Below are 15687 nucleotides of genomic sequence, written 5' to 3'. Positions count from 1 at the left end.
CCATCATTCTTATATTGGCATGAAGGAAGTTCAGGCTATGGGATTAGCCTAACTTACAAGTGGTATTGTCAAACATCAAAAAGGGGGAGATTGTTGGTGCAATATTCCCTAGGTCAAGGTTGACCTGGTTGACTGAGCTTAAGTTGGGTCAAGCTCTAGTCTTGATGTTTGGGTTTCGATGTTTGATAATACATGGAGACAAGACAAGAAGAGTCAAGTAGGTCAAGGCTGACTGGATACTTGACTGGAAAATCCTAGTGAGTGAAGCTAGGTTAAAGTCCTGGTGAGTGAAGCCAGGCAGAAGTTAAAGTCCTGGTGAGTGAAGCCAGGCAGAAGTTAAAGTCCTGGTGAGTGAAGTCGGGCAGTATGGAAAGTCCATGTAAGTGAAGCTAGGTGAAAGACCTAGTGAGTGAAGCTAGGCAGAAGGAAAATTCTAGTGAGTGAAGCTAGGTGAAAGTCCTGGTGAGTGAAGTCAGGCAGTTTGAAAGTCCTGGTGAGTGAAGCCAGGCAGTTTGAAAGTCCTGGTGAGTGAAGTCAGGCAGTTGGAAAGTCCTGGTGAGTGAAGCCATGCAGTTGGAAGTCCTGGTGAGTGAAGCTAGGCACAGGAAATCCAGATGGGTCAAGGTTGACTAGACATCTGGTGGAAAGTCCAAGTAGGTCAAAGGGATTGACCGGATACTTGGCACGAGGAAATCCAGATGGGTCAAGGTTGACCAGACATCTAGTGGGAAGCCCAAGTAGGTCAAAGGGATTGACCGGATACTTGGCACGGGAAATCCAAGTGGATCAAGGTTGATCGGACACCTGGTGGAGATAAGTCCAAGTGGGTCAAGGATGACCAGACACTTGGCACGAGGAGAAAAAGTCCAAGTGCGTCAAAGGGATTGACCGTACACTTGGTGAGGGAGTCCTAGTAGGTCAAGGGTGACCGGATGCTAGGCATGATGGACCAACATGTCTTGGTTGACCGGATGTTGGTTTAGGGGGACTTTGGACTTGTTTTTGGGCAAAAATAAGAGTTGGATCGATTCGCCGATCGATTGGCTCATGCCCAATCGATCGGTCGATCAATTGGGTGAGTCCCTGCGACAAGCCTCCTCCCAATCGATCAGCGGATCGATTGGGGAGAAGTGTCGCGCGAACAGAAAGCCTTCCAATCGATCAGCCGATCGATTGGGAGCCTCCAATCGATCAGTGGATCGATTGGGAGGTGTGTGTTCACGCGATAAGCCCTAAATCGATCGACCGATCGATCCAGGCAATTCCAGAGAGCACAGAGGCACTCTGGATCGATCGACTGATCGATCCAAAGCCTCCCCGATCGATTGGGAGCAATCCAATCGATCGGGAGCAATCCAATCGATCGGGATCCGACCGTTGGCGCTGGATAAAGTCATTGGCGTGTGATTCCTTCGCCATTACTTGCACTGTTCAGCTCCGATCTACACAGCAGCTTCTCCACAGCGTTCTTCCACTCTCACCGCCAGTTCTTGAAGGATCTTGGAGAGACATCCAAGTCAAGAGGCGTGACTACAACAAGAAGAAGAAGCTAGGGTTAGGGCTTTCATTGCATATCTTGTAAGATATTTCTTGTATTTGTCTTCCTTTGCTTTCTTGTTGTATTGAGAGTATTGTAGGGCTTTTCCACCTTCGGTAGTTACCGAAAAGGAGTGTTTTATTAGTGGAGGGTGTGTGAGTGTGTGGATCCTTGGATTAGTCACCTCTTGTGAGGTGGATACCAAGTAAATCCTCGAGTTAGCGTTGTGTGTTTTGTTTCTTTGTATTTTCCGCTGCATTTCATCACAAGAAGCAAGCAACGACGAGCACGAGATCGCACCGATCTATTCACCCCCTCTAGCTACACATTCGGTCCCAACAGGATCGACGCCTATTGTTCCCTTAAACGGGGAATATTTCCTCACAAATTCACTCTCCTCGAGTGACTTACCTTAACTTACTACTTTGAAAGACATCCGGTTAGCCCGTCGACCTGTCTGGACTTCATGCCAGCTATCCGATCGGCCCGTTGACCAAGCTGGACTTCTTGCCAGATATCTAGTCAGCCCGTCGACCTATCTGGACTTCTCCTGTACACTTAATTAAATCGTTAGATCACATTAAACCTAATATAACTTACTTTGTCATTCATCAAAATCTGAGTTAGACAGTTAGTGCAACCTGCACCAACACATCCATCGTGACTCAAAAATTGTTGAAGCTCCATACAAGACTTTATCAGGCTAGTTAAAGGCTCACTCTTTAACTTCTCTAAATTCAATAAAAACCCAAAAATCTCTTGATATTGTTTAAATTGTTCAATCCGAACTTGAAGAGAAGATCGAGCTTGATCAATTATAAATAGAAAATAGTTAACTCTAAAAGACTCTTCACCTAATTGTGTCACATCATCATTGCCACTTTCATCAAATTATTTTTTTCTTCGAATGATGCATTTTTCTTTAAATTTAGGTTCAATCCCCATTTCTCTTGCCATTTGTATAGCTTCATTCATAGAACTAGCAAACCCTTCTTCTCTAAACTCATCAAGAAATTGATCAAGTCCTTGTAAGAGATTGATCGCAATATCAATATCCATATCTTCAAATTGAATAAACTTACTCACAGTATTTATTGCATGTAACAAGTTATACCAGATTAATATTCCAAGCAAGAACTCAAAACTTTCAAGATCATATAATGCTAAGGTCTCAGCATCACTCTTTGTTTTAGAATTTTTATCAACTTCTGCCAAGTCAAGTAAAGCATCTCTTATATGTACAATTTGCTCTTTTATGGCTTTCACACTTTCAACATGACTTTCCCAACGGATATGTGACAATGGCTTAACAGTCAAACCAAGCACCTTATCTTTAAAAATTTTCCATCTCTTTGTAGAGGAAGAATAATGTGTAGATGCATCGCACCACTTTAAAGAACAACTTGGCTTTAGGACAACATTCCACCATATCAACTAAGGCCAATTAAGACTATGACAATCACACCGTGTATAAAAAGTTCTAGGATTTATTTCAGACAATCTTTTTTGTACACCTTTGTGTCTTCCACTCATGTTAGAGTCGTTGTCATACCCATGTCCTCTTATGTCATTAATGTCAAGCCTTAACGCATTTGGAAGTTCACTTGATAACCTGAAACCTAATGTGTCATCCACCTTCAAAAACTCAACCCAATATTCTTCTACTCTTAGTGTGTCTGTCTAATCATCCAAGCATCATAGCACTAGAGACATTTGTTCTTGATGACTCTTATCTAGAGTACAATCAAATATTACTGAAAAATATTTTGCATGTTTAACTTTTGCAATGATTGCCCTTTTCACTTCATTTGCCAAAGTTTCTCACAATTAATTCTAAATTTTGGGACTAAAATATGTATATTGAGATTCCCTTGCTTCACAACGTCGAACATGCTCTTCCACCATTGGATCAAACTCAACAACCATTTTTATAATTTGCAAGTGTTTTCACAATGGAGATTATTCTTCTTAACACTTGCCTCCAATGTTGTCTTTCTTTGTTGATTTGAAGTTGCATACTATAATCAATTGTTTGATTTTTTTTTTAGTCTCTTTTCTGATTCAACCCAAGTAATCATGCAGTCCATATGATCTCTACTAGCTTTATGTTGTTTAAGACTTCTATGCATATTACTCCAGTCTTTGTATCCATCATTACTCAAATTCCCCATTCTATTCATCATTTGTTCAGTCTTGAACAACTTGCAGCAGAAGCAAAATATTTTATGCAATGAAATAGAATATGCAAGTCATCTTCTATCTATTGTTTGTCCATTTATCATTACTCGTGTATAATGCGATGAATCAAAATGTCTATTGTTACTATCCTTAGAAAATAAAAAATTATTCACTCTTTTTGGACCCATTTCTATTAAGTAATCTCTCAATTTTTGATTGATGTTATTCCAATTTTTAGGATCCTCCAAATTCAGAGTTGAATTTAATTTTTCATGTTGAGAGTCTTCTTCTAAGTTTTTATTTGACTCGATCAAATTGGCAGCCTCAACCAATTCTTCAATTTCATTGTGACTTTGTTTTTCAATCACTAAATTATCCCCTAATTCCTCTCTTTCTATTCTGTTACTTCTAATAAAATATTTGTTAATATCACCTGTTTGACTTTGAATTAATGTCTCCTCCCTTTGTTTCATTTTTCTCTTTTGAGCTCCAGACATATATTTAGGAAGTATTAAAATTAAAATTGAATATTAACTCAATAATTCGTGTCTACATTCATAAAAAAAAATAAAATAAAATAACTTCCAAATTTATGTAAAGTTTAGGTCATTTTGTAAATAGGCAACAGAAGTCATGACCCCAAGCTACCATCTAAAAATTCTCCATAGCTATGATTTGATACTTTGTAATTTCAAGAGTAACAATATATTATGTTAGATTTTTTGGGGGAGTTTTCTAATAAAAATTTGATTAAAATTAAATGACATTTAATAAGAAGAGATGGTTACAGTTAACTGACAATGTATATAAGAAGACTATTAGAGCTAATTTCAAATTTTCAATAAATAAGAAAACACATCATATTACAATTTACATAATATATTTATATAAGCTAATTATAGGTTCAAAAGATTCAGTGGCCTAACTAATTTTCTAATAGGTAATAGATACAAAGTAAAGACATAGCATTGAAAATCATTAAAAATGAAAAGGGGTTTAACCTTTTCTGGAAAATCATCAAAATAAGCTAATTGCAGGTTCAATTATGAGTTATCAAGCATGAAACTAGAACTGATAAAAGAAAAACCTTTTTTTTGTGAAAATGATAGGATAAAAAGTAAAGCAGAGATCAAGAACTGATAAGAGAACGTCGAAGAAAAGAAATACCATCAAATGGCCTAACTAACCTTTTTCTGTGAATTGATAAAAGAAATGTCATCTAATGATCCAATATAAAAGTAAAGCAGAGAAAGTCGAAAGGAAGATTCAACTTAATAATTAATATTCAGAAAATGATGCACAAAAATAAACCCTAACCAAATTGTCTAAATCCTAATGACTGACGGATCAAGATTCAAGAATGTCGGAGATTTGGAGAAGGGTCACATCTTGGTTCATCCACTAGACTCATGCCTCCACTAGCGATCCAGGGATGCCCTGCAAAAGGAATTAGCAAACGCGTTAGAGTGAGAACTAAAAATTAAGTCTTTACCTTAAATTTTTAGAAGATCATTATAAAAGTAAGAGCAGAGAGGGAAATTATGGGTTTTTAAAAAAAAAAATTGAGTGAAAAGAATCTTTATTAGACACGTTTGTATTTGAAAAATTGTGGGAAAACTCTGATTTTCTTGATGAAATTTAGTCAACTAGGTTAAAAGAATCAAAAGCTTGAGAAAATTTGACCTAAGAAACCGTGAAAAGTCAATCTCGGCAAAATACCGATCTCAAAAAAAGACGAAGAAGCCAGAGCAAGAGGGATGGAAGTTTGAATGGTATTAACTCAGGACTTGCTTGGCGGAGAACCTCTTGGAGACATCCTTGTAGAGCATCCATCAGATAAGATCTTTGGCTGCAGGGGACACTGAGCGGAATATCCCCTGTGGGAGCCTCAGATTGGCCTGCACGACCGCCTTGACGTCGAAGGTCTCAGCGTGTGTTGGAGCCGGGAGAAAAGGGTTTAGAGAATTAACATGCCTTTCATTTTATTTTTTATATAATTTAAAAAAAAATTGGGTCCCTTTCCTGGGTCGGGCCTGAGACGGCCACCTCTCTATCTCGTGAATGGTCTAGCTCTTATGAGTATAAATGAACCAAGCTGCTCATGAGCTATTCGAAACTCGATTCAATAAAAGATCATTTGAACTCGTTTAATGAGGCTCGTTAAGATAAACAAACCAAACTCAAACTTCACAATATTTGACTCGTTAGCTCGTGAACATGTTCGTTAAGCTCATGAATCAATTTTTAAATAAAATAATAATAGTTTTGATATTGATTTATAGATTTTACACTCTACTTATGCACTATATAAGTAAATTTATTAAATTTATTTATTAAAATAAAATTATAAATTTTAATAAGAATATTTTTTATTTTTTCTAAATATATAATTTAATTTTTAATCAATATTTAAATTTATAATTTATATTTATTAACCTTGTTTAGGCACAATGAAATCTCGAATAAGTTCGTGAGTCATAAATATATTCGTTAAATAAAGTTCGAGTTCGGTTCGATTATAAACAAGTCAAATTTAAACATTCAAAAATTTGACTCGGCTCGGTTCGGTTCGATTACACCTCTATCGACGACTCATAAGCTGATAGAAAATTTTGAATTTAATATTTTTTTCACTCGGGTAAAAATAAGATTGTCCAACAAAATTGAAAAATAGTTAAAATCTAAATGCATTGTTGTTTCCAATATGTATGGGCTTAGAGCACCCACAATGCTGTTAATGGGGAGCGTTAATGCGGATATGTATACCAACGTGACAGTACTGTTCATCTACTGTAGTATTAACGCGTTCAAAGAATTAAACACGTTAATGACTACATATTGAAAAAAAAAATAAAAAAGCAATAACAAATGTCATTATCACTTGAGCACGTTAATAACATTGGGGATGCCCTTATCAATTAGGCTGTACAAATGGACATGGACAGGACAACGTAGCCCAAGTGCTGGCGGACTGCAACCATCCATTGGATAGATCGATGGGGCGTCTCTATATTTTTATTTTTTTTTATTTATATCATTAATATCATACATTGTGATATCGAGATTCGGTCTTATAAATTTTTTTTTATTAATCATCCATTAAAACAAGTAAGAAAGCTCTCACGGCAACCAATCAACCACATCTTATAAAATTCATTCATTAATTTATTAAAATTGAAATTAATTCTTAAATGTAGAAGACATCCGTCTTATCTGGAGCTCCGATTTAACTGAGGAGATCTGCTCTCTCATCAAGAGAAAAATATCAATTATATTGCAGTGATGGAGCGCCTCTCGGGCCCGGATTTATCGCCGTGACAACGCTTGGGAATTACATAATTGCAGTGCGTTAGCACATCAAGAGAAAAATATTACAAATATTAAAGTAACCTCTAAGTTGTGGGCGGTAAGCATTTGGCTGTTCCCATCACATAAATCATAATAAAGATTAAAGAAGATGCGTCTAAAGAGCGACTGATCACATACCTATTTAAAACGATATCCTTTCCTCCCTTTCTCAAATACAAGACAGCTGAGTTTACATGTGGCAATATTGTTCATCTAAAAGTGGAAGATTCAATAGATATCGATATCAATCAGTTTTAATTAATAAAATACATATGTAGTGGACAAACTAAACTCCAACTTAATTCATCACTTAATTATTGAAAGAAATGATTGTGTCGAGACAGAGTGACACAACATGTCATCCCACTCTCACTAAAGCTCCAACTCAATGACCGAGTCAAGAAGTCACTGGGTCTTGCTTTCCCAGTCAACGAGCAAATTATCAAACTGAATTACGTTTAGATGCGTGCACGAAATGGCAGACCAAATTTTGAGGACATCAAAATTATATAAAAGATCGAATCTTGATCCATTTCTTTGACAGGTGGCGATAAATTTAAATATATATTAATTAAATATTGAGATTTGTTTTTTTTTTAAAAAAAAATTAGGGCACGTTGCAAACAACCGCAGTGTGAATGGCCACTGTGGCCGCACCGGCGTGAAGGTATTTAACCGCTTCGGTCGGTTCCTTTTGGAGCCATCGGATCTCATTTCTTCGTCTTCTCCTCTGTTTGAGGTGAGATTTCTCAATCCATGGCGTCGTCGCCGTCTTCTCCACGCAGAGGCAAGTTTTCTCAAACCACGGCGCGCGTCGTAATAATCTCCCTCAGCTCGAAGGGTAACCGCGTTTTTGTCGATCCTTAGGCAGCGAAGGCGAGGAAGAGGCGAACCTGACGCCGCTGCAGAAGCACGTCGCTTTCTTTGATAGGAATAATGACGGCGTCATCTACCCGTCCGAAACCTACCAAGGTTCAGTCTCTCTCTCTCTCTCTCTCTCTCTCTCTCTCTGTTTCTCTATGCTTTTGTCATGGAATGACGGCGGCTGTTGAATAGGGTGTCGGGCGATCGGGTGCGGCGTGGTTTTGTCCGCCGTTAGTGCTGTTTTCATCAATGGCTTCCTCAGCGTCAAAACCAACCCTGTGAGTTTCAACATTGGGATTTGGACTGATACTTGTCTTTATTTTCAATTTTTTTTTCCACTTAACAATGAAGAATATAACTTTTCCTCGACATTCGAAAAAGTTAAATGCACATTCTTGCTTGTCTTGTTTATCGAATACCATCTTTTTTCAATAAATATTTACAGGATAAAGATTTTATGTATTCTTTATCAGTTCAGATATCCATGGTGTTTGCTTGGGAAAGAGACTTGGGTTCAAAGCTTCAACGCAAGTAGATTGCTTAATAAAACTTTTATTCACCGGGATCTGGCTACATTAGCTAATTGAATTCTTGCTAATACAACAAGGCTATGAGCTTTAATGTCCAAATCCCATAGAATCTGATTACCTTGTTTAAAGTTGCTAGTTTAACTGACGATTACTTGTGAATGCAATAAATTCAATGGTAGTTGTTCAATAATCATCGGGTATCATCTCTTTTAATTATTCAAATAGAATTTCATTTAAATGAGGACCATCAGATTGCAAACCTTTCTAATTTGCCATCTCGTTTGAATACATGCATGCAGGGTAAATCTCCATTTCCTCATTTTCCAATATATGTGAAGAACATTCAGAAAGGCAAACATGGAAGTGACTCAGGAGTCTATGACAGTGAGGGGAGGTACCATTTACCATATTCCCACTTGGAACTTGAATTAAGATTGATGGCAACCTATATCTCCTTATTGATGAATCTTTTCTTTGTATTTTTGTTGGATTTGCATGAGTATTATTTAGGTTCGTGGCCTCAAAGTTTGAAGAGATATTTCAGAAGCACGCTAAGACAAATCCTGAAGCACTATCATCTAAAGAGTTGAAGGAGATGCTTAAGGCAAATAGGGAGCCCAATGATCGCAAAGGCCGGTAGGTTTTATCTTTGGCACAACAGAACGAAATAAAGATGTTATCTAATTGACTTAAAAATCATTCTTGCGTCGGGAATTTGTAAAGGTTTGCAGCCTGGACGGAATGGAGAATGCTTTATAATCTCTGCAAAGACAAAGAAGGATTCCTGCGCAAGGATACCGTAAGAGCTGTTTACGATGGAAGCCTTTTTCTCAAGTTGGAAAAGGAGAGGCAATCTTCCGTGAAGAAAGCATGATGATGGTTTGATAGCCATGTGGTCTTCATTCCATGGATTATATAGTTTGATACGAATAAATCTACTTCGTGGAGTGGTTTAGCTAAATTTTCTAGTAGAAAGAAAGATGGTGAATCGTAGTTCTTGGTGAAGTAATGTTTGAATGTACAATTTACATATTCTTTGTGCTGGCACGTTTGGTATGCTTTTAGTTCTTCCTTGTGCAGAATCCTACAAAAACAAGTGTTGGCCAAAAATTCAAGCAAACTCTTGCTGAAATATTGATACAACCTCTTATTCTCCTAGCAAAGGTTGCTTTGTCTTTTCGTGGTGGGCGTTCTTTCTGTTTTTCTTCAATCTAGATCGTAGTTCTCCAACTATTGTCTCTTCTTCTCTGTTTTTATTGTTCATGCAGAAAGGATCCATCTCTAACTCCATGAATATTCAGATCCTGTCAATTTTCATTCAAATTATTATTACCTTTTACTTCTTTAAATTGCTACGTAACTTATATTGGTGCAAACTAGAAAAGTAAATTATTGAAGACTCTAATTGGTCTACCAAATATAGAAGAGTGTGGTTTGAGTTAATATACTGATTTTGATTGAGAAAGATTAATAAGATCAAATAAGAATAATTCAAGGAACTTTAGATATTAATCTGAAGTAGATATATAATTTAAATTGTTTTTTTATTTTTATTTTGGAAGAAAACTTAAGATTGAGGGCATGTTTAAGTAGGTATAGATTTTAAATATTCTTTTGAAGTAGCTCCACTATTTTAGATTTTAAATACTATTTTCATTGCATTGTCCCGCCAAAAAATAAAAAATGGAAATCCAATTCCGAATGCAGAATCAAGAACCCAACTCGCTCGTTCAAAAGGAACAAAATGTTTATTGGACAAAGAACATTTTGTTCTCAATCTACAAAATCATATAATACAACACAGATTTATGTACGCATTTAGCATCGCCGTGAAACTATACAATGCGTGTTTGAGAAATACAAAATACAGCAGCAATTTGCGAATTTTCAGCAATTTATATACTTCTCAGTAAAATATATCGGGAATCGCAAATCTAGGAGCTCGAAGGATGAACATTCCAATAAAAATCTATTCACAATGGAACTGATATCTAGTTCTCTTCATCAGCATGTCAACCATTGAGGATGTGGCACTTGCAAAGAGGGCAAGTTGCATTTATCCAAAGCCATTTCACGATGCATGAAGAGTGGAAATGATGATTGCAGGGAAGAGAAAGTAGAGAATTTCCATCTTCATAAGGAGTTAGACAGATACAACAGCCCTATGAAAAATAGACACACAAGTAAAGCAATCGAGTTTTGAGATCCTTGTCAAAGTAGGCACAAGAGAAGACAATTTCAGCTCAGGTCCTTAAACTACATAATTGGAAAACATGATCGAAAGGACAAGGCATTGGATAATTTTCAAATGAATCACACTGAATGAAAAATTTACAAAATCAAATAAAAAAAACTATGCAAAAATGTGAAGATAGTTCAAATTATACCTTAGGAGCTAGCCAGATCGTATTCGACTTGTATGCAAGAAGCATTACCATAGTGGATTCTAAGAACTCAATGGATACTATACTTTCAATTAGATGCATGGACTAATGATTTGCATGAAAAAACGAACCATCAAATCTGAATATGGGGGAAAAAGCAAGAATCAATCTAAAACAAATTTACCATAAGTGGACAAATTAAATGTCATAAGAAGCAAAACTTACTGCATCTTCCTTTGGAAGAACACGTTCGTTGGAGGTAATTCCCATGTTATTTAAATCTGGAATCATCAGTCCTTCCTTTAAAAAATTTTCTCCATCACCATCAAGCTCAGAGTATCTGTATCTAGAAAGCATACTAATGTCTGCATCTGAAGCACCTTCCTATACACACAAAAGCAAGCATTGAGACAAGGATTAGCCAAATTCATAACAAACTAGTGCTAAGTAGTAAAACTAATTTATTGGCAAGAATAATCTGAGTTCTCACCTGACCTATTACAGAACAAAGTATTGCAATAACACAAGGCAAGCAGCAGCAGAGTGCAATTCCGATGATGCATGTGAAAGCAATGCAGAAGATAGCAAAGAGTGCATCAAATGTGAGAAAAACCACAGTCAACCTGCACATATCCATGAAGATACAGACTCAATTTTTTTTCGTTGCTAGTCCATAGAATCAGATTCTCAAAGCATAGTTGTGGTAAAATTCAGCATTGTCTGGATATATATAATGGAGAACGAGTTTCCACAGTCAATATACACAACTACATGAAGAAGCAGACTCGTTTTTTTCTTTTTCATTGCTTATTCATAGAATCAGATTCTCAAAGCATAGTTGCGGTGAAATTCAGCATTATGTCTGGATACCTGGTTGGGTATCAAAAGAGACTCCCATTGAATATATGGGAAAGATAAACAATTACTTGACACTTCTATGGAATGAAGGTGTTATGAATAGGTGATAAGCTAGAAGATAGCATGAAATTCAAAAGCTACACCAGAAGAGGAGCAAACTGTAGCAAAGAAAGAAAGGCCACGATCTTGTTTCATAGAAACAAAACAGATACATAAAGATAACCATTAAAATAAAAGAGCAGAAGCAGCCGGTGATTTCACTACTGTTGATTGTTCCAACTAAAGTAGAGTAGAAAACAAGCACAGTTACTTGACGTGATGGCAAAAGACAACTTTAAAAGCCTAGTGACCTGAAACACACTCTTTAATGCACAGCAAAAACCAACTTGGACACCATACAACAAAGCAATTTCTTCCTTCATGGATGTGTGACCTCAAGACAGATGTGGGCACTGGGAAATTATCGTTTGGGTTTAAGAAAAATCTGATCCAATCCGAGCAAATTCAGTCTTGATTTATCAAAAAATCCCTGAAGCCAAAATTTCAGGTTGTGTTCAGTCAAGTTCTGAGATTTCCAAGTTTCCAGATTTTTTAGATATTATCAATAAAGAGTTTTAGGGGGTTATACTCACAAAGTTATGTAAAAATTTAATCATTTCAAAATATGGGTAAAATACAATCAATATATGAATTTTTTAGCTTCTTGGTCACTTTATAAATAAAAATGTACAGTATACACCAATCATGAGGGATCGTGAAGAATTCAACAAAACAGTTGATCTGATATAGAATCCATGGTTACTAATCAGTGTGGTGTTCAGGTTACTTACAAATCATTTTGAAATTAAAAGAAATAACTACATTCTTCTTTATATCTCCAAAATAGGGAAATGCTTGTGTATTTTCAGGTACAAAAACATAGTTATCCAAATTAAGTCATAGTTTAACATTTAGAAGAGAAGACATGTTATTGAGACTTAAAAAGAATACCCAAACCAAATAATCTTTTAAAGTCATACCAGTAAAGAGTAGGAGCATTCTGTAAAAGAGCTTCGCCACCAGAAAACACCCAACAAAAACCAACAATCCACCAAATAAAGGAAGCCATGCTATTGATGGATTTACATCCTTTGAAAATACTGCAGACAAATTAGGAAATGCTAAATAGATGGTCAACATAATACTTTCCAAACCTTTACACCTGAACAAAAAAATTTAATCAATCTCCCAAACAGCGAAACTTTATAGAATCCAATACCTCAAATATGCTAAATAAAGATTTTGCAAGACTTATCATAATGCTCTCAGATCAGTAAAACATAAAAGATAGGTGGCACTTGCCCGTCCTATCTTTGGTTTTAACATTAATTTATATGTTCCGTCAATATTCTTATTAATTTATATGATCCTCTATCAAGTTGCTGATTTAGAAGAGTCTCTTCTTGAAAAGGGAAGATTGCACATCAACAATTCATACACCTTGCATTGGCGGTAGCCTCTTCTACTTATTCACCGTATTCTTTCCAATTGGTAAAATAGTTCAGTCAGTCTATGAGTATGTAAAAATCAAAAAGTATGTGCAGAAATCAAACTGAATCTAGTACAAAAAACGACTAGGGAAATATATAGTCAGTTTCTCTACTGAACTTTACCCATTTCCCAGATCCGTAAGCTCTAAGAAAGTTCGAGTGTACCTAAACTATCTCCCAGAATTTACAATTCTGCAATTTTAGGCAAAATTTGGCTCTTTCCTACTAATCCAAACGATTTCCACGACGAGACAGCTTCAATTACGGAAAAGAACAAATCTGAACACCTAGTACCTGCCATGGCGTCTGTTCCCAGCGCCGATACGAGCCACATCCTCCTCGCTATCCACGGAGTCGGCATCCCCCAACACCCGCTCGCCGCCACTTCCCCCTCCCTCTAACCCTTGCTCTCCGCCACTCCGCTGTCGGCGGCGGTACTCCCGCCATATTAACCCCACATTCGCCACGCACTGGATCTCGTACCCGGAGATCCACACCCGTAGAGGAGTGTCGGGACGCTCGCGGGTGGTGGCGCAGAGCACGACGGCGGCGGCGGCGGCGAAGGTCAAATTCAAGGCGACGTCGAGCACCAACACGGGCCGTGAGCAGACCCAGTCGGTGTGCCGCTCCTCGAGATGGTGGGCCGCCGCCTGGCGGACAGCCGTGGAAGCCGCGTAGGTGGTTGGGTGGACCGGCCGCAGGAGGAGGGCGGAGGCGGTCGACGCTTGCAGGGGCTCCATCGTTTCACCTACTACTCAGACTGAGTGTTGGACTGACGTGTATATATCATCGAACAAAACCCATACTTTTTTTAATTAATTAATTTATTTATCTATTTATTCGTGGATATGGCTTCTAAAATATTAATTAGTAGATGGAAACGGGTCGGGTATAAAGTAACGGGTTCGAAGTGGCGTACACGGCAATTCTGGGTATTGTATAAAAACTCTCTAACGCTATCGTCATTCGTCAAGACAAAAGAGTCAAAGACGAAAAGACGAAGCAGGATTCGTCTTTTGCTTTCTCGACGGTGAGCTTGAAAACACCTATCAATGGCTGCTCTTGAGCTAGGAACTCGAAAGGCCAGATTCGAGTCAAAATGTCAAATGGCGAATGCGTACAGGGCGAGTATAATTGGTACGCAAGGAGGAAGCCATTAAGTTGTTCGACGAAACTACCCGAGATCTTAACAAGCCTTTTGCCTTTTATGCTCAGTGTTCCGGTCAAATACTCAAGTCAACCAATGTACATGCTGACGTGCACCGTCTCGCAGAGATGAAGATGAAAGTATATGAAAGACACTCCAAAAGGGGTTAGACTAAGATCCCGAGAAATCATTTTGACGTTCAAATTAAAATTTATTTTAACTAGTATATTGGAATAAGAAGAGGATCTGATGAAGCTGCAAAGAGTTTGAAAAAAAATAGAGCTTTGCATTTACTTTCTTTTGAGTTTATATAACCATTAGAAGAACATCTTAATGGTAGTGCCAATGAGAATGCCACAATCGTTAACTGCTTCTTTATCCACTAAGCACCACATGTTTGAAAAAGAGCATCTTTGAAATATTCATTGTCATTGTCCGTACCTTCTGAAAAAATCGACCTCATTAATGAGGGGTACATAAGTGTAGATTTGATCCGAAGACGAATGAGGAAATGACGTCAATGTGGAGTGGCCTTGAGAATATATGAAATTGACGATTGAGATCTGAGATTGAGGCTGAAACCCGAGTGGTATCGGATCTGAGACTAAGACATGATGTTGAGATCTGAGGCTGAGGCTAAGACCCGAGTGATGCCGAAATCTAAGGTCGAGAAAGAATGATGGGATCTAAGGCCAAAACATGATGCCGAGATATGAGAGAGATGTCTTGGCCAAGTCGTAGATGAGCTCTCAGTTTAATGTTGAGTCGGAGATGACTTGTCCCTGGGTGAACTCAACTCCTTCGAATGAGTGTGTTGGAACCCCAAGGTTGTTTTAGTGTGATCAACAAATTAAGTTAGGTCCTGTGTATTTTAACTTTCTGTCTAAGTGTGTAGGAGCTTAGGAGCACATGTAGTCGAGCGGAAGATGCAGCTAGCGAGAAGGACGGCACGTGGTGCGTCCGAGGGATGAAGCGCTGCGGAAGAGTACACCGGCGGACGAGAAAGAAGCGTGCGGTGGTTCCGAGGGACAAGAAGCCGGAGCGGAAGACTGCTCGAGGAGCAAGAGACACAGCTAGTGAGAAGGTCGGCACGGGGTGCGACCGAGGGAAAAAACTGCGGATGAGTACGCTGGCGGACGAGAAGGAAGCACGCGGCGATTCCGAGGAACGAGAAGCCGGAGCGGAAGCCTACTTAAGAAGACCGGAAGTTGGGTTCGAGTGAGCCCTATTCCGGATGGCAGAGATTACCCAAGCGAGTGGAAGACTCAGTCTGAGACAAACGGAGCTGGAGCAGAAGACCCCGGCTGAAAAA

At 38.1% G+C, this 15687-nt stretch overlaps 2 protein-coding genes across 3 annotated transcripts; one reads left to right on the top strand and one right to left on the bottom strand.

Annotated features, from left to right (window-relative positions):
- The first annotated feature begins 7697 nt into the window (after positions 1-7697).
- On the top strand, positions 7698-9553 carry LOC122034389 (probable peroxygenase 5). The gene is made up of 6 exons (XM_042593626.1): positions 7698-7850; positions 7931-8035; positions 8120-8205; positions 8757-8851; positions 8968-9093; positions 9181-9553. The coding sequence occupies exons 1-6, from the start codon at positions 7820-7822 to the stop codon at positions 9329-9331; spliced, it is 594 nt and encodes a 197-aa protein (XP_042449560.1). The 5' UTR covers positions 7698-7819; the 3' UTR covers positions 9332-9553.
- A 7-nt stretch (positions 9554-9560) lies between these two features.
- LOC122034388 (E3 ubiquitin protein ligase RIE1-like) lies at positions 9561-13986 on the bottom strand. 2 transcript variants are annotated; one of them, XM_042593625.1, is made up of 5 exons: positions 13523-13986; positions 12719-12838; positions 11332-11464; positions 11067-11225; positions 9561-9761 (listed from the first exon to the last, which is right to left on the bottom strand). In XM_042593625.1, exons 1-5 carry the CDS (start codon positions 13966-13968, stop codon positions 9711-9713), a joined length of 909 nt encoding a protein of 302 aa, XP_042449559.1. In that variant the 5' UTR covers positions 13969-13986; the 3' UTR covers positions 9561-9710. The 2 variants fall into 2 exon arrangements, with proteins under 2 accessions (XP_042449559.1, XP_042449558.1); XM_042593624.1 differs by lacking the exon at positions 9561-9761 and adding an exon at positions 10184-10619.
- Between the last annotated feature and the right edge of the window lie 1701 nt (positions 13987-15687).

The sequence above is a fragment of the Zingiber officinale genome, chromosome 11B (assembly GCF_018446385.1).
Source record: "Zingiber officinale cultivar Zhangliang chromosome 11B, Zo_v1.1, whole genome shotgun sequence".
Classification (NCBI taxonomy): Eukaryota; Viridiplantae; Streptophyta; class Magnoliopsida; order Zingiberales; family Zingiberaceae; genus Zingiber; species Zingiber officinale.
Note: the sequence above shows the minus strand (reverse complement) of the source record. Positions and strands in the feature narration are given on the sequence as shown.